The sequence below is a fragment of the Sander vitreus genome, chromosome 7 (genome assembly GCF_031162955.1).
Source record: "Sander vitreus isolate 19-12246 chromosome 7, sanVit1, whole genome shotgun sequence".
Lineage (NCBI taxonomy): Eukaryota > Metazoa > Chordata > Actinopteri > Perciformes > Percidae > Sander > Sander vitreus.
Genome location: NC_135861.1, coordinates 24,443,982 through 24,462,784, shown reverse-complemented (window position 1 = coordinate 24,462,784; position 18,803 = coordinate 24,443,982). Strand labels below are relative to the sequence as shown.

General features: G+C 39.4%; 2 protein-coding genes across 4 annotated transcripts; both read right to left on the bottom strand.

Annotated features, from left to right (window-relative positions):
* Positions 1–3,594: 3,594 nt before the first annotated feature.
* LOC144520213 (chemokine-like protein TAFA-4) lies at positions 3,595–7,496 on the bottom strand. The gene is made up of 4 exons (XM_078253881.1): positions 7,382–7,496; positions 5,557–5,712; positions 5,205–5,329; positions 3,595–3,606 (listed from the first exon to the last, which is right to left on the bottom strand). The coding sequence occupies exons 1-4, from the start codon at positions 7,494–7,496 to the stop codon at positions 3,595–3,597; spliced, it is 408 nt and encodes a 135-aa protein (XP_078110007.1).
* A 2,207-nt stretch (positions 7,497–9,703) lies between these two features.
* LOC144521156 (NEDD8-activating enzyme E1 catalytic subunit-like) lies at positions 9,704–18,675 on the bottom strand. Of its 3 annotated transcripts, none has more exons than XM_078255522.1 (18): positions 18,442–18,672; positions 18,302–18,340; positions 17,528–17,651; positions 17,274–17,354; positions 17,066–17,148; positions 16,278–16,358; positions 15,315–15,358; positions 15,158–15,222; positions 14,897–15,052; positions 13,732–13,834; positions 13,502–13,612; positions 13,327–13,380; positions 12,819–12,855; positions 12,645–12,726; positions 12,414–12,514; positions 12,255–12,318; positions 10,230–10,284; positions 9,704–10,101 (listed from the first exon to the last, which is right to left on the bottom strand). In XM_078255522.1, exons 1-18 carry the CDS (start codon positions 18,459–18,461, stop codon positions 10,013–10,015), a joined length of 1,389 nt encoding a protein of 462 aa, XP_078111648.1. In that variant the 5' UTR covers positions 18,462–18,672; the 3' UTR covers positions 9,704–10,012. The 3 variants fall into 3 exon arrangements, with proteins under 3 accessions (XP_078111648.1, XP_078111650.1, XP_078111649.1); XM_078255524.1 differs by having other exon boundaries at positions 18,278–18,340; positions 18,442–18,456; XM_078255523.1 differs by lacking the exon at positions 18,302–18,340 and having other exon boundaries at positions 18,442–18,675.
* Positions 18,676–18,803: the final 128 nt, after the last annotated feature.

Below are 18,803 nucleotides of genomic sequence, written 5' to 3'. Positions count from 1 at the left end.
TCTTGGGACCTTTAACTTCAATGAGCTTTGCATTTCTGCACAATATGAATACATAAATACAAGATGGGGAATGGTTCAATGAACAGGAATAAGGGATAGGACTACTGTTGGACTTCTACAGAAGCCCAACCAGCTCCTGATTTTAACTTGCAGTAATAAAACAATTCTAACTCCTCTGTGTAAACTTCATTTTCAAGCCTGATCAAATTAAAGCAGTCACTGAAAAGTACGAAAAATATACCAATCTCAATCTATTTGCATATAGATGAATACTTTGTACTATGTATGTATTTATTGGTTTATTCTTAGGGTTGGTATTTACATCATTACAGTTTTTTTCCAATCGCTAAAACATAATTTTGCAAACTAGTGTGGTTTTATCAAAATACTCAACACAATTCACAAAACCACACACCCAAACTGCAAAATACCTCATATATCCTGCAAAATGAAGCACTGCAACCAAAACTACATATAGCGTTATCAAAATCAAACTTTTGCACCACATGGCACACATTTCATTCATATTACCAGATTTTTGTCTAACCAACTACACACTGCTGGGTATAATGAAAAGCACTCTCATCTTTAGCATGCTTTGCCATAATACTAAAATAGTTCAAATTGAAGACAATTCTTCATTTTTGTTCCCAAGATTGTTCACATGCACAGAGATATTTGCAGATACACACAGATGAAACATTTATTGTTTTAGTTTTCACCAAACAAGTCAGTGCAACATATGCACAGCAGATATATTTACATTAGACTGAACAAAAATGTGCTCACAAAAAACAGTAAACTGAAAAAGAAAATTGCAGAAAAAATGTGCAGAAATGTTAAAAAAATCATAGTGCTTACTTCCTGATTGAAGTGGTAACAATTAACCATTGAGGTGTTTGGCCAGGTGGCACATATGGTGGCCAATTAGCTCATGTAGTGTCATTTTGAATGGCAGTGTTTTGAAAACATGTGACTTTATGTCAGATTGTTGTGTCTTATGCAGAGAACCGTGTTCAGTGCATTTAAAAAGTGCCATTTTGAATTGCAAAATGTGTGTAAAGCAGAAAATGTGTTTAGACTTTTGGAGATTTGAGAAGAGGTTTTGCTCTCTGTGTGTCAGTTTAAATAATTGTGCTATGCATGTCATTTTAGTGTGTTAGCAATTGGAAAAAACTTTAACAAGATTTTGCCTGCATTTAAGAGAAGCTTCAGTTGCCAAAACTGAACAAACTCAAAAGTGACAAATTATGAAAACAACAAACAATTATTCTCATTATCAATTTATCTGTCGTGATTCTTTGTGATTAATCGTTCGGACTAAATATTGTCAGAAAATGAAATTGCCTATCAGATTTCCTAAAGCCCAGGTTGATGTCTTTAGTGTGCCTATTTTGCCTGATTTAAGTTCCAAAACCTAAAGATATTAAATTAACCATCAAATTAGACAAAGAAAAGCAGCAAAGCACAACTGAGATGCTGGAACCATGATGACCAGATGATATTTTTGCTTGAAAAATGGTTTGAACAGTTAAAAGGGGGAGTTATATGTTGAGTAATTTATCTGGTCCAGATGTTCTGAAATAATACTGAATAATTGCAGTTCAAGCGCAGGTCATTGTAGCACTCCTTTAAATTCTAAACAGGGTACAATACAATACAACAGCTGTAGCTTGAGCCAGAGAGGTGTAGATTGAAATATATGGTAATTTTTATGCCATACAGTTTGTGGCATAAAACCATTTATGGCATGAATGGAGAGGCTTGTATTATATTGTAAGGAGTATTGCATCCCCCTATTTTGCAGTCAGCTCTCAAATGAAATACACCCAAGGTCTTTTGTAAACAATATTTTGAACCACCATCTTACTACTTTATGTGGCTGATCTTGTCAGACCGTGCTTATAATACTGTTGTCAGCTGCATCACAAGCTTCTAATGGGTTTATAAGAGTAGCTACAATATGACACACAATTATGTTGGAGACATTGCTGCTGTTTACGATGCCCATGAACAGAATCACAATATGTTATATGATAAGCATTCAGTGACTCTACAAAAGCATTGCCATTCAATACCAAAGGCAGATTAGTTTCTCCCCTACAAGTGGATATCATCATTGATTTAGAGGAGGGGGTTTTCCAGAATATTCGACACATTCAATACCGTTGAATATATGAATCTTAAAATTATGTGGTTTTGATGTTTTCGCAGCACTTCTAACATTAAATAATAATCAGAAGTTGAATGAATGTTTACAAAGCAAAGCCATGCATAAAGTGCCTTGGACTGCGTGACCGCTCAGTGAAGAATCTTGTCAGTACCATGACAACCATACGGCATGATTGCATTAAGTAAATGTTGAGCAAAGTGCTTAGAATTCAGCTGCCCTCAACTAGCACAGTCTGATGCCTCGGATAGGATGATTTTCCGTCGCTCTATTAGTGTTATTATAAAATGTCTCTTTATTGGAAAGGTAAAATGCAAAAAGTGTCTGACTGAACTCAAGAGATGAAAGAGGGGTAATCAGGGTGGGTCCAGAAGGAATATTATTCATATGAAGAGGACAACTGATATAATGCAATAATGGTAAATATTCTGTTCTGTTGGTAGCTACAATTTGCTTCAAGGCAGAGAATCTCCAATGTTGCCATCATTACTATGAACGGAGTTCCCTCCACAGGAGTATTCAGTTTAGAGAGACAAACAAAAGCATGATGTAAACACTCTCAGCAGTGAAGAAGCTCCTCTTCTCTTCTCTTCTCTTCTCCCTTTTCTGCCCATGATTAGCATTTCAAACAGTCCTTGTTTTGCATCAGAGCTTCATGCTTGTGTGCATGCCATCACAGCCTTGCAGGTGGTGGCCTGTCCAAGCAGTGGAGATGAAAAGCAGTGTGTGTGTGTGTGTGTGTGTGTGTGTGTGTGTGTGTGTGTGTGTGTGTGTGTGTGTGTGTGTGTGTGTGTGTGTGTGTGTGTGTATGCAGGCATGTTTGGGAGGGTGCCTTTTTGTGGTAAGGAGTTGTCCAAAGGGATCAGACCTCTTTACAAAGCTCAGAGTAAGTCTACAGGACAGCATTGCTTACAAATGCTACACAATCATAAATTTCTCAGTATTTGTGGTCCTCTGCTTTGATCGGCGGAGAGAGTCACAAGCAACTGACTGGATTCACATTCTGCCACCTGAAAATCCACAAAATCTCTTTTTAAGTGTCTGCCAACAGGCCCAGTCCAAACTTTGATTGAGTGCATCACATTGTGCCCAGCATATCAAACACGGAAATAGTGATACAGTCCTTTGCAGTAGCTGCCTGTTTGGACTGCGAAAGGGTGCTGCTTCATTTTATCTTAAGTCAGTTGCTATTAGATTGTCCACTGCATGGGATTAACCCTAACCAAAATTGTGTTCAAGCAAAAGGGAAATTAAAATAATGTGTTCCTGCAGTATAAAGCTTAGCCAGGAGATATCTAATTAAATCTATATTGTTCTTTGCTCTATCTGATGGGGCGTTCACTGTCTTCAGAGTCCAGTGTTACTTAAGGTGACTGCACCAGGCCGGAACAGGTTTGTACTGATTAGATGGAGCTCCTGTCTTGCTACCGCGCCACCTAAAAACATTTAAAAGAACAAAATGTCACACAACTCTGGTTTTGTTCATTTCCATCACAATTATTTCAATATATTGTAAACAAGATAAAGCTGAGGGATGTGATGTCATTTTATAGTATCAAGTACACAGGGGTGTAGTGCGGCCGGAGCGCACTGGAACGACGCTCCACCACTTTGTTTCTCCAAGTGAGAAAATAGAAGAATATTCTCAGTTTTTTTTTAAGCGCTTCAAGATCCAATAATCACTAAAGCGTATGTCATGCACGAGAGCCAATAAAAACAAACTGAGTAGTAAAAGTTGTCATTATTCAGATTTAAGGTGTGATGATTAATTCACGACATCAACTCATGCATTGAGTAACATGGAAGAAAACATTCCACCTTAAAGGTTGCCAACTGTTAACTAGCAAAGATGACAAGGCAGCAAAACATCCTTACATTTTATAGTTAGGGTTAGGGTGCCACTGGGTGCCACTGTAGGAACAGGTTACATAGCCTTTGAGCCCCAAATTCAGTACCTAAAAAAATAGCACTACTCCCCTGCAAGTATATCAATTAATTTGCCCCACCTTTACCAGCTGCAACATTAAAGTGATGTTTACATCAATGCATCAATTATTATAATTCAATAATATAATATATATTATTCTGCAATGGGCCATTTTGAATAAATATGTATATATATTATATATTATATATATATATACACATATATATATATATTTTATACATATATATTTATACATATATATATGTTGATGCTAATACTTTTGCACTATTACTTAAGTGAAGTTTTGGGACTTTTACTAGTGTTTTTTACATTGTGGTATTATTACTTTTACTTAAGTAACAGCTCTTAGTACTTCTACCACTGCTTTCTTCTCTAGTCAAGTACTTTTTTTAGCCTAATATCACAAATCACAATTTGCCTCAGGGGGCTTTACAATATGTACAACACAGAACACCCTGTGTTCTTTTTGACCCTCTTCTGTTTTATTCTATTGTTTAATAGTGTAATCTGATGGACCACATGACTACTGGGTATCTTTTGATCACTGGCTGCATGCTGCCAGTGCTTACTTGTCCCTGTGTCACTGTAAAATGTTTCCCCCATGAATCGTACACATACAACAGTTCAACCAAAAGGCAGCTTTTGAGAAAATGCCTTTCTAAACGCAGTGGGATTTCCTTTGGACGTCAGATTTAATTACATGGGTTTTACTGTTCAGTATTAGTTTTCATCTTATTTTATGTTTGTCCTCATGGCCCCATCATTCACCAGATTATGGAATTAGGTTTTCTGAGCCAACTGTGCCTGGCGGGGAGCAAGAGGGTTGATATAGCCAATGGGAGCAGTGATTATGCTTGATTGTGGAATCTCTCAGCATCAGAGGAGAGCTTACTAAAATAAAAAATCATGATGAGTATTCACAAGTCTGTCGGCCCCTGTTTAGCATAAGAGTAATGCAATAAAAAAGGAGATTTACCGTATGACAGCATTTAAGCGTCTATAAATATCATGCCTATAAAGCCATTTTGTGTTATGTCTTTAGTACAGTATTGGTGCCACTGTGACTCAAACTAATGCAGGCCTTACCTTTGTGGTCTTTACTTTATTTCCAGAGATGCATGACCAACCAGTGAGGTCAGGGAGAACTCGGCACTCTTCCCCTTCCAGACACGGCTCCATTTTACACCACCACTTGTGACGAACAATAGAGGCTGGAGAAAAACACACCACAGCCGAAGGTCACTTCTTAGACAGAAGGACGTCATAAAAGGTTGTTTGGAAAAAATCTGATGCCACATTCTCTGGTCCTTGACCGCCTCAGTATCAGTGGACTCTGGTGAAACTGACTAACCTGACTCCACTTTTATAAATAATATATTCATGTCATGTCAGAATATTTCTGGTTAAGAGAGGTAGAAGAGGGTCCCAGTAATAATACCTTCCACACAAGAGGGCAGAGCCCTCGTTGTCCCCGCCACCTGTCCTGGGAAGCAGGAGCACTTGACAGTTTGAGAGCGTTCCTCAATCTTGTTCTTATTGCAGCAACGATGAGCAGCAACCACTTCACAAGTCCCTGTCCTCTCCTGCGATGACCCTGAGGAAGAGAATTTAGAGGAAAAGATTACCCTTTTTGTATACTATGTTTTGCATGTAAGTAGAGGCAGTTTGAATGACTTCAGCATTTACAGATGGTAGCATTATAATCAAATTGCAATGCTTTATTGGCTGTATTAGATGTTATATTTAAATAAATGTGGTAGTCTTTTTGTATCATTCATTCAGATGACCAAATAAGCACCGTCATACAATATAAACCCTAATTGTGATGTTTCTAAAGCTACAGCACCACCAAGTGGAGAAAGAACATCAGCAGTCATGCCACAGTCAAGTAAAAACACATTAAAATGTCAAAAAACATTAGCAGCAATCTGCACTTTCAGATACCTAATTTTCAAATGAGCTGCATAAACAGCATGAAGAGAAATATCTGACCCACACCTGCTTTTGCATCACTTCACAGAAAAACAAATAAAAGGAACTGAACGTTGCTTTTGGTGATTATCACACCGCTGATGATTCATGCTGATACACTTAAACTGAATTTTTCAGTTGAAGGGGTTCAACAAGGCAGAAGTAAAAACATAAAGAGGAAAAACTCATGCATGCATATTGCTAATTTAGAACTGAGGTGTCTGGAAGGTTAATTTATAATCAAAGCAGGGTTTAAAATCAGACTACAATCAAAGCAGAGATCAAAAAATGAAACACATAGGCTAATTATACAAATCAAAGATAAATTTCAGCTTTCATTTTTGGAATTATCCATGCATGGCACAGGTGGAAAGTAACTAAATATATTTACTCAAGTGCTGTAGTACAATTTAGAGGTACTTGTTTCCATGTAATGCCACTTTACTTTATGGTTCTATATTTCAGTTGGAAACATCTAAAATCTAAATGCATTGATTCATATTCATAATAGCAATCCTATGTAATATATATTAAGGTATTCATCACAGGGGACTTATTTGTTTTACAACCAGTACTTTTACTTTCAATTTCCATGATGCTACTTGGGTACTTTTTAAATCAATGGCTTTAACTCGTAATAGAGTACTTTTACATTATTTTATTGGTGCTTTATTTAAGTAAAGGATCTCTATACTTCTTCCACCCCTGCTGTAATAAAACAATATGTCGCTCATGTGATATAGAGGTAAAATGTTCCGTATGTCATATACAGTAACATTATGTTATGGCAACAAAGTGCATGGCCACTCATCACTCTGGGGTGGCAGTAGCTCAGTCAGTAGGGAGTTGGGTTGGGAACTGGAAGGTTCAAGTCCCCATACGGACCAAAGTATGGTGGTGGACTGGTAGCTGGAGAGGTGCCAGTTCACCTGCTGGGCACTGCCAATGTGCTTTTGAGCAAGGCACCGAACCCCCAGCTGCTCGGGGTGCCTGTCCATCGACAGCTGCAGCCCCCTCACTCTGACATCTCTCCATTAGTGCATGTATAGGTACTGAGCATGTGTGTATAATTCAGGCCTGTGTGTAATGTGTGTAATAACAACAGAGTGAAAACATTGTAATTTCCCCTTGCGGGATTAATAAAGTATACATTACATGAATCCGTTTTACACCATCTTAGTGAGTTCCAGGTTCTTGTTGCTTAAACTGAACTCCAGGCGACCGGGCTGGTGACCAGGAACCATAATGAGTCCCTCGGGGGGGTGACTGGTCTGGTTGGGTCTGAAACCTACCTGTCTGTCCTCGGGAGCTTTGGTTGCCAGTGGACACAAGCTGGCTGCAGAAGCCTACTATACAAAGAAGCAGGAGGCTCCAGTGTAATGGTCGGGCCAACATGTTCAGCATCATCTTGCCTGCACAGACAAAGAGGTGATGCAACCTTAGGAATGATATAGGCCAATACTTCTCCCTGAAGTGTGTGACCATGAACTTAATTATTTTGAGTTCTGATATCTCCTGACTCCTGATATGTGGTTCATAAAATCATTGCATCTATTTGCTCAATCATGACTCTCACATCTCTGAGCTAAGCCAAGGCAAATCAAAGAAATGCCAATAAAAGCCCGATCAGAGGCCCGACTTTGGAGCCAGATCTGAGTGGGTCCTTGCACTCATTTCTGACTCACATTATCCCTTCAGCTGTAAACATCTCTGTAATCAAAGCTAAATTCTCCATCCAAAATAAGTTGTTTTCCACATGAGTCACACAAAAACTGGGACGTGGACTTTTATGTCAAATCATACAGCAATATCTAATGCAGGACAAAGATGACATAAAGTGAAAAATCACTGCTTAATGTTTGCTTGAGGCATTTTCATTCACCACTTACCCCTTATATATAAAGTATAGGGCTGCAACTAATGATTATTTTAATTACTGATTAAACATTTAGTCAATAAAATATGTCCTTTTATAATTTCCCAGAGCCCAAGCTTCAAATTGCTTGTTTTGACGCCAACACTTAAAGATGTTCAACTTTAAGCTCATGTTAAAATAAAAATTAAAAAGAGAGAGAAAAGGGAGAAAATACTTAAATCTAAACAACTGGAACCAGCAAGTTTGCCATTTTTGCATGGACAAATTACAATTAGTCGATTATCAATATAGTAGGCCATTTGATTATTTTCTGTTGATTGACAATGAATCGATTCCTTTAATTCGAATTTAGTTTAACACATACTGAACATTCATATTCAGTGACAAAGCTATCATCAATCAACATTAATCAACAGCTAATTATCCATGAACATACCCTTTTTTTGTCAAATTTGTGCCAAAACACTATATACATACATGTTTTATATATATAGGCTAATACAATATACTGTATATCAATCAATAATCATCATCATAAAAGTGAAGTCTGTCTGCCTTTTACCATTACAGAATAAACATAATAGATCAAAATAAAAGACATTGAATATTGCCAGACTTTGAACTGATTGCAGTGGCAACTTTAAATATTTTAAAACTTTACCTCTGCTCAGGTTATTGATATGCATGATAAGCCGCTGCAGAAGCCTCCGGTGTCTGGGTTAACATCATGCATAGTGTGATCGTTTCAGCCAGGATGCAAAAGTTTGCAGTTGATATGATCCACCAGTTTCAGAAGTGTTCTGCCTCAATTCAGAGCAGCGTACAAGCGAGAGAGAGAAAAAAAAGTCGTGAGACGCCCGTCTGCTGCTAAATAACTCCCAGCTGAGAGAGGAGTCAGCTCGGTGAAAACCCGCACTTTCACACTTCAGCTCCTCTACCTGGACTACAAGCGACCTTTTTTAGGCAGAATGTGATGCGAGAGATGCGTTGGTCTGTCTGTGAACACAACAGGGTCCCTCCGACGAGCAAAGCCTGCCAGCTTTTCCCGTCAGGAAAATTAAAACTTAATCAAGACAGAAACCATCTGTCCCCCCGGACAATATGCGGCCACTTTCATTAGCGCCCTATAAGAAGCTTAAAGTGAGTATCGACATCCTGTCACGCAGACAGACAGAGGATATATAAACTGCATATGAAGGCCAAGTACGGTTCTCAAGAAATATTTCGTCTTTTCTAGCCTTTTTATTTACGCTGTCACGTTGTCAAACAGCAAATGTGAGATTTCCCCACCTGTTTGTTTGCTTCAAAGGTTCCTAGAATAAAACTGGATATTTGCAACTCACTAATGAAGCAGATCACACCACTGGAAGCAAAACGTAAAACTGAGCTATAAATATTCAATTAGGCCTCAACCTAAAAGTACAATAAGTACCCAAAATAATAAAATATTTTTGGTGATTGGTATTAAAGAAATAGTTCAACATTTTAGGAAATTTGCTCACTGACCGAAGTAGATGATAAAATGAATACCCCTACTTTAATCTGTCACATAAAACATTATTTAAATAAAACATCCATGTCATTTTAATCTTAATAACAGACTAACTACCAAGCCAACTATGTTTTAAATTATGTATTTGTTGTGGGTGTAACCCAGTTGCAGCTAATACACTTACAGTTCTTAAAAAAATAAGCTGCCCAGTTACATCTAAGTGAAGAAAGATGAAAGAAAATCTGGTGAAAGAGGCTTCCTCTACAGCCATGATAATACAACTTTATTAGAGTATATAGTGCACATCATTATTCTCCTTTGATTGACAGGGAAATAGCTACAATATAATACGTCAAAACAGGATAAATACATCAAGAAGTAAACAACGTTACTAATACAAAAAAACAATGCTAAATGAGAGATTAGTCCATCTTCATATGACAACCAAACCAATCCCACAAGGGAGACCTCACTCGTATTATTTACATCATCAAATGTGCTACTGCATTGGGATGCAGTCCATCTGTCGCCAGTGCTGAGTGCTGTAAGGATTGTTCAAGTGGTGAAATTGAGCTTGAAGAGAACCGTCTGAGGGGTGGTGACGTCAGCCACTGCCAGTTCCTGTCCATCTGACAAGCCCAGCTCTGCATCACAGATAAAAACACATGCGTATGTTATAAAAAAAAACAACATAATGTTATGTGATCATGAAAGTCAGCAGCTACTTTACTTTGGAGGGACTGGGAATGATTGGATTACCGCTTCGTCTTACCTTTCAGTGTTTTACAGAGGTTTGGCCTGGTTCGTTCCTCGATGGACTTTACCGACTGGAACAAAAATGTAATCGTAGTTTATCATTAAATGTAGGAAGAGTGTGTTTTGTGTGTTCTGCAGGGGTTATCATGCACAACATAACTAAACATGCAAGAATTAAAAGGATAATTCTGGCGCAAAATGAACCTAGGGATTAATAACACGTGTACCGAGTCGACCACGAACACCGTGCAACCAGTAACCAGTAACATAGCTCTAGCACGGCGTTTGTGGTTCGACTGGTCATGACTGTATACCCGAAGGTACTGTCTTTATAATCTATCTTTTTAATAAACTGTCTGTACACTTACAAAGTTCTCAATGCTTCAGTTTACATGTAGGGACCATCATTATGCTGCCGTGGAAGTGTGGTGCTATTTTGAGCCTTGTTAGTGGTGTAAAAATAGTGATTTATTTTTACTCTACCAGTGCCCCGAAAGCCTAGCGTTAAGCTAATCAACGGTTCGCGCTAGCTTGTTTCAAGCTAGAGACCCATTCGATTAGCATGAAAACATATCCCAGAGAACGGTCGACTAGATCGGTCAAATTGTCCTTTAAATCCCCCTTGCAATACCATGATATAGTGCCACTCGGCCAGGCATGCCAAAACACTTACTTATGAACTTCAATATTCAATGGAAAGTGACTCAACATGAAATAGCACATAGAGGGTTTTCGCTGACATCACATTCTGGCGGTAACCTGGATGCGCGGCCATATTGGAGGCAGTCTGTGTAAACAACTACAGTTTACTGGCAGTGCAGATCCCTACAAGTTGGCTCCCTCTTCTTGGATCCATGGCGACCTGGTGATTCTTCCTTCAGTTGCATATCCCGATATAGTCAACTACCTGGTTTTCTCGCCGAGCCCATACACAGCGGAAGACCTTAAATCCTACAAAAGTTTGGAGGCTTATAACCAGATGGTGTGTGGATGGGTGAGGGAGACGCAGTACCAAGTCATTAACGACCGTTGTGTTGTGAAGGCCAAAGTAAGTAATGCAATAACGTCTTTAATCAACCTAACCTTAATTGTATGATATTATTGTGATACTCAAGGTGTAGCCAAGTGACTCTCAATAGTTGTTTTTTTTCATTTCAAAGACCGAACAAGACACATTTTTCCCTCGTAGATCCTGGTTGAGCTTTGCCAACCACAAGTGCCTCCTTTCCTCTGATAACGTCTGGCATTCCTCTCCCTGGTTTCTAATAACTTTTGGAAGTCGATAATATTCCCAATGTTTTTCTCGGTCTGACCTATTGGTACAACCTAAAACATGGCAATAATTAACCATTTTCCTTGACGCCGTTTGGGATCTACTGATGCGGAGTACCTCCAATATGGCGACTTCTGGTCTGATGACGCGTCGTGAAAACCCTCTATAGTAGTGTCAACATAAAACATGGCGCTTTTAAGCCGGAGAGCAGACTTCACTTTGCAGCGAAAACAAAAAACTTTCACCCAGGAAACGCTTGTTCGTTCCTCGGGAATGTTTTAATACAAACCACAATCTTTTTCCTAAACTTAACTGGCATTTCCACATGATGCCAACGTTTTCTGGCTAAACTCCACTACCACGGCCCCTGAAAGGACCGTCATCAGGCGGTGCCTGTACCCGCCTCACAGTCACCTATTGACGGCTAAACCGCTGGTAGCCGCTGGCAGCTCTGTATCGGCTAAAGACAACCAGCAAATGCCACTCGGATTTTATCTTTCTATCGCACTATAGACTGTTCACGTTGCAGTGCTTTACTTAGTTTGAAAAACTTCTATTTTAGGTATATATACACATGTATACATGGTCTATTGGTGAAGTAGCATTGATCACTTTGAGGGGGGGGGGGGGTACAAAATAATTCAGCAGAGGCAGGGATATGTAGACCACAAAGGGGGAAATCCCACGCACCCCTCCTGGGCAAATTGCACCCTTAATGTAGGTAACCAAACACCATGCAGCATTCTTAAATGGAATACTGTATATTACCTGCAAATACAGTGTCTTATTCTTCCCTTCCAGAGTTGTGGTGATAGCCGGGGATTTCATTTGTCTGGAAAACATTTATATACCATTTTTACCTAATCCCTATTTTTTCCAAAAGCAGCATCACAAAATGTTTTTGTTTTTTTTCTTCTGAATACTTACAGTGAGGCGTTCTCTGTAAGGTACTCCAAAACCTCCTGTAATTTGGCAGAAGGAGAGAACTGAAGATCCTGAGGCACCTGGCTGCATGCTGAACAATTTTCCTGCCGATCAAAGATGATGCAGAGTAAACTGGTTATTCTCTGTACGGAGAAATGCACGTTACACTGCCGACAAGACGGTTTCCGGTGGTTACAGCTGCTGACAATCACAGCACTGTGGGGCGCAACAAACCTTTCGTTCAGCTTCAAAAGTGTAGGTGTACAGTCCATCCACGTCATTGAAGACCATGTAATTGTTTAAAGGAATATACGCACTGCAAAAGAAAATCGGATGTTAAGCAATATTCACTTGACAAATCAGCAGATAATTGGTGTGGGAGATTAAGTATTGTTTGCTGCTCCTGACCTTGTAGCAATCTTAAAAACTTCCGTGGCACAGGCAGCTATCGAGAACAGAGACAAAATTATTCTTGTTAAATCACAATTTAGCATTTGCTAACCCCCCACCCCCGTCAAGCTTTGGACACATGCCGGTAGTAGGTCTTTTTTGTTGCCCTTCCAAAGCCAAAATAGCCAACCTCGCTCTGACATCTCTCCTTTACATGTGTGTATTTCGAACACACTATACTATTATTATACATATGTGTATAATAACGAAGTTAAAAAGGTCTACTTTGGGATTAATAATGTATGTATTCTTCTTCCTCTAGGAACATGCTTTTATTCTGCTTTTGTTTACGTCTGCGTGAAATGGAAGAGCTTGACAGGAATAGCAACAGTAACTACAGGAATGGCTAAGCCTCCTGTAGTAACCTCTTTTTCTTTTGACATCCCAGATACAACAATATTTTTTTGTAATATGTTCTTTCTGTCTGAACAATAGCTACTGCCTCAAAAACATCCGAGTGTCATACCAGCAATAACAGCATTAGTTGATGCCACAGCAGGAATGATCCTCTTCACAACTCCTGTGGCACAAAAACAGGTTTTTATTGAGTCAAAAAAATGTGATATCATTATGAGAAAGTTATCAGAAACAACACTGACGTACTACATTACTGATAAATAAATGATTGTCTCTTAATTCACCTTGAGTGAGTCTGTATGTCACTCCTGTAATGTTAAACTCTGCAGCTCTTTCTTGGGCTCTTTCAAACACCCACTGGATGTGCTCTGGATTGTCTCCATCTAAGCTGGTATCTAGTTGAAAAAAAGACACTGTAGTTAGCCTTTATCGTAATAATGTGCACAGACAGAAGGCTAAGTTATGTGATTAGATGTGTGGCGGGGTAAAAAAGATGTGAATATTTTTAGCTTACCTCCAAATGCCTTTTCTTTGGGCCACTGTAAGATTCTGGCATATTCAATGCAATGTTCTGGTAGCCTAGGCATTGACGCAATGGTGCACATGGGGAAATTAATCTGTGGATAGTAAAATTAACGTCAAGCATAAATGCAATTAAAGGAGCACTAGAAACCCCTTCTTTCAGTTTTACACCGTAAAATCAGACAGCTATAATATCAAAACTATAAAACAACTGATTGAAGCTGTCTATGAAAAAGTTAAATCATCCCATTCTTACTTAATTGATCTTTTTTGTGTGTTTGGGCAAAATCTGTGATGCAAAATAGTCACTGCTGTGCTGGTTTTACGCTTCACCTACCCGTCTGCCTGTGACACGTTCTTCTCTAATTTTCTGGCAATATTTATTTTTCTGTTTGGCCTGGTAGCTATCACTGCTTATTAGGCCTGCATGATTCGGGGGAAAATATGAATCACGATTTTTTAGCTTAGAATTGATATCACGATTCTCTGCCACGATTTTTTTTCTCACGAAGTGTAATGTTTATTGCACACATGAACCATGACAAAACAAAACAAATTGGCAGTACCAAACATAGATGTATTTTGGCACCTATAGCACATTGAGCATCACCACAAGCCTGTAAACATCGAGGCTTCAATGAAGAGAAGGGAGAGCATTGCAGCACTTGGGAGTGCTTTAAAACCTTTTTTATACAGTCTATGTTAAAAACTCACAGAAGAAAGTAGTAGCGTTTGTGATGCAGTCGGCTCGTAAAATTAAATGAGAATCAAAGTCATAAAAAAAAAAAAAGTTATTTAAAAATTAAATCGTGAACAGGGTGAATCAGGGTGAATCAGGGTGAATCGGGATCGCGATTTTATAACGATTAATCGTGCAGGCCTACTGCTTATGTTAATGACCCAAATCGTTTTTCTTCTTCAAGCGAACAGCTGTTTGTGCAGATGGGAATGCGAAACATCCCCTCCTGTGCACCACAGATGTTTTCTCCAACACAAAACACAAGCTGAACAGCAGATGTGAAAGCATTTGTAAAACAGGTTGAGTAACTATTCTGTCATGTCATTCGCCCATTAATAAGAAAAGAAAAATTTATTCTACTGGATTTGCATGAATCTTTGAAGTGAAACTAGTAGATAAATTGCTGCTGAAAAGTGACCTGTGGCGGGTACAGCTCCAACGTGCAGTCGATGCATGCAGTCATGCCGGGCAGAATGACACGAGCGTTTCCTTTTAAGCCCTCTGTTCCTCCATCAATGAGAGGGATGATGGAGCTGGGGTCCAGGACTCCGTCTTCATAGCTCAGGAGGGATATCTAGAGAAGGCAACATCCATTATAACTCACCACAGACTACACACTACGCCCCTTATATGCAAAGGTATATCAAGCGAACACAACACTCAGATCCCTCTTTCACACCAGCATCCCGTTCATCCAGCGTCTGGCAATGATGGAGTCCAGTCCACAGACGATGATGTGGAACTCTGCAACGAGACAAGCGTTTTTAAACCTCCAAGGTGCTTACTTGACAAGCTCTGCTAAAGCATACTGTAGATCTTGTAAGAAAAACACTCACGCCTGTAGAAAGAGTCATCAAAGTCTTGGATCTTCTTAAAGTGACTGCATGTTATTAATAAGAAATCAAAATCATGGTCAAGATATTTTACACACTGTAAACTAAACCCGAGTTTAGGGGTGGAACGGTACATGTATTCGTATTGAACTGAAACGGTACGGGCGTCTCGGTTCGGTACATGCATTTACACGGAGAATACACGGTATAAAAATAAATAAAACTTGCGTGCAAATGAATTAATGTAATGTGGAACTACTGTTACATAAGCGTTTCTTAGGGACACCTAATCTGTAGCCCCGCCTTAGCTCTGAAGCTCCGCCTACATGTCGAGTCGGTCCAGTGTGTCCACACGAAGCAAACTAGTCCCTTCCATATACAACCAAACACGGATGTACTGTAGCTGTATCCCTTCTTGCCTCGACCACAAATGGCTTCCAGGCACATTTGCTTCGTCGTTTGCGCCGCTGTTAGCTCCGCTGTTAGCTCCGCCGTTAGCTTCGCTGTTAGCTGCTAGCTCCGCTGTTCGCCAACTGCTCTGTGTAACCGAAGCTGCTCTTTTAACACCCCTGCTCTGTGCATTCACATATGAGAGCAGCGCTTGTCTCCCATATCACACTACTAGCTGATTGTCTTATTTTGTTTACAAGTTCCAGATGGAGTCTGGAGATGATGTGGGGTAGCCTACTTATTGTTTACTGTTTACATCTTACATCTTACTTGTATACACTTCAGGCTGTTGCAGCTAGCTCAGGGGAGAGACTGGATGACACTAGGTGGTACAGCCTGAGACATGCACAATAAAAAAAACTGCCTTCTGCATTTTTGTTATGCTTTTCTCTCCATTGTACCGAACCGAACCGTGATGTCTGAACAGAGGTATGAACCGAACCGTGACTTCAGTGTACCGTTCCACCCCTACCTTTGTTGTTTCTCAACTGTAACATCTGTTGCTGCAAAGGATACGGGACCACTTTACATCCAGGGATACGACTGTTGATGAAGTCGGCAGCAACTTCTGCCTTTGGTCGTCCAACATCTTTGGATCTAAATAGATGCATATAACAGTTTATAGTTATAGGACATATGAGATGCAGAATGTAATCGGATTTTATCACACTGGAATTGTTACGGTACTACAGTCACTGAGAAGAATATTCAAGTAACTCCGTCGCAGGTACAGATGACATGGTATCTCTCATTTCTTTTTAACTGAGGGCTATACAATATAAGTAATTGTGCAGATTAAACACCATATTTTGTTGAAAGTCAAGCATTTTATATTCATATTTGAATATTTAAATTCAAGCGTATTCCTTGACAACATAACGGTTAAAATTAAGCCTTTGTGGGCGCCCGGATAGCTCAGTTGGTAGAGGAGGCGCCCATATTGTATAGAGGTTTACACCTCAACGCAGCGGGCCCGGGTTTGACTCCGACCTGCGGCCCTTTGCTGCATGTCATTCCCCCTCTTTCTCCCCTTTCATGTCTTCAGCTGTCCTGTCAAATAAAAGCCTAAAAATGCCCAAAAAATAATCTTAAAAAAAATAATAATAATAATTAAGCCTTTGTACGAACCCTATTACACCATACTATCTTTCTGCATTATGTAAATAGAGGAAATATTATAAAAACGTAAAGGAGTATCTCACACCTTCATGGAAATTTGTTTTTACCACATAATGTATTTGTCAAATATTAAACTACTGTTAAAACTATGTATCATGATGATCAAGAACAAAGGTGATGCCTACCGGAAAAGAAACTGCCTGTTGAGGTTGGACACATCAATCGTGTCCATGTCAACCACATGAATAAGGCGAAATCCAGACAGGGCCTAAAACAAAACAAGACTAAGTAAGAACGTATCTAAAGATGCAAGCAGTGAGGATAGTTTGTGTGTTTGCTCAGCTTACACTTCAACAGTACATTCATTTAACATAGATTAAAGTTATTTCCTACCAGGTTTTTGAGGAGCTCACATCCAAGTCCACCAGCACCAATGACCAGAATCTTGCATGTCTCCAACAAGAACTGTAGAGACTGAGATGAAAGAAGAAAAAAAAACACTTTATTTAAAGAATAAGAATGTACTGGGATTTAAAATATCACTACCACTCGACAGTGTGAAGCTACAAGCTTTATCGCACTAGAACGATTTGTTCAACGCATTAAAAGAATGCTCTCTGTTTCCATGAAAGTATTTCTATGGTCACCTCAGTGCTAGGCTCAAAGTCAGGATGGGTGAACGGGCCAGGTCTCTCCAAAAACTTCCTCACATGATTCCACCGGCCATCCCAGTCGCAACCACCGTCCCTGTGTCCACCATCTACAGCCATTCTGGACACACAACACACCATATACTGAACTTACAGTACAAGTACCAGAACTTAAATGATCATCCCTCTAATAATGCAATTAGAATCCAAGAACACAATATACTTATACTATTTCATACTAACAGGAAAGTATATAATACCACATCGGACATCAACTGTAAATTTGGATTGCCACTGTCAACTGAACTTTCTTTCTTTCTTTTCACCACTATTGTTTTTATACACCGTTTACCAATTCTAAGGTTTCTACTTTTAATTGTGTGCATTGCATTGTGGGATATAAGTATACACACTCACAAGTCAAGTATTTATGAGAATGCATTTCTGAGTTATTTGAGTGTACACTAAATACTCAAAACCTGCTCAGTTATGTAACGTTAGTATAAATGGTACACAGCTACTGAAGGCTATGTGCATTTGGGATTTGTCATGGAAAGAGGAGGTAGGATTTATACAGCAAGGGTCTCTGCGATATGTTTGATACTGTGAATGGATACATTCTGTGAACGAATTGTACAAACAGCTAACTGCGTTATTAATGTACATAGCTAAAATGTTTATTTTCATGTCTCCTGGCCAGGCAGTCGCTGCTCAGAGCGCAACGCAAACCTGCTGCCAGTCAGAGACCTTTATTTTGCATTCGTCACTAACTTCTCAGTCAGGTCCTCTATTCGCCTTCTTTTCTTCTCCCTGGAAGAAGAGAGTAAAACGGGTTTAAGCAAGCCGGGTTAACGACAACAGGCGCGAGTTTATCTACGATAAAATCATATTTTTCGTTCATTGGAACTTACGGCTCCTCGGCATCCGCCATACTTTCACGGTCCCATGTCCCCGATTGTGTCTGCTATGTTCCCGAGTGTCAAAGCTGCACACAGCACCAGAAACTGCCCATACAGGGAAAATATATTTTTCTCCTGCTTGCCTTAACGTGTGTCTGAATAAAAAACCAACGTGGTGGTTTCTTTTATTGCCTACATTGTTTAAGCAATTGCCATGGGAAAATCGTTTCTTTTAGATGTTGTTTTATATTAGGCCACTTCACTTGATTGGTGCTGCTGCGCATTCTAGAACGCAAGTCTAAAACTCCAAACACATCTTCGATAATCCGACTCTCGTGAGATCTGGAGCGAGAGTACGGCATGTTGTTTGACTC

Excerpts from the sequence above, each read along its gene's own strand:
- LOC144521156 (XM_078255522.1), bottom strand. The coding sequence starts at position 18,461 with ATGGCGGATGCCGAGGAGCC. Across the intron at positions 16,359-17,065 it reads AACAGGCAGTTTCTTTTCCG|ATCCAAAGATGTTGGACGAC; the intron begins GTAGGCATCACC and ends GCATCTATTTAG. Across the intron at positions 10,102-10,229 it reads CCTCTGTAAAACACTGAAAG|AGCTGGGCTTGTCAGATGGA; the intron begins GTAAGACGAAGC and ends TCTGTGATGCAG.
- LOC144520213 (XM_078253881.1), bottom strand. The coding sequence starts at position 7,496 with ATGATGCTGAACATGTTGGCCCGACCATTACACTGGAGCCTCCTGCTT. Across the intron at positions 5,713-7,381 it reads AAGCTCCCGAGGACAGACAG|GGTCATCGCAGGAGAGGACA; the intron begins GTAGGTTTCAGA and ends TCTCTTCCTCAG. Across the intron at positions 5,330-5,556 it reads TCTGCCCTCTTGTGTGGAAG|CCTCTATTGTTCGTCACAAG; the intron begins GTATTATTACTG and ends GTTTTTCTCCAG.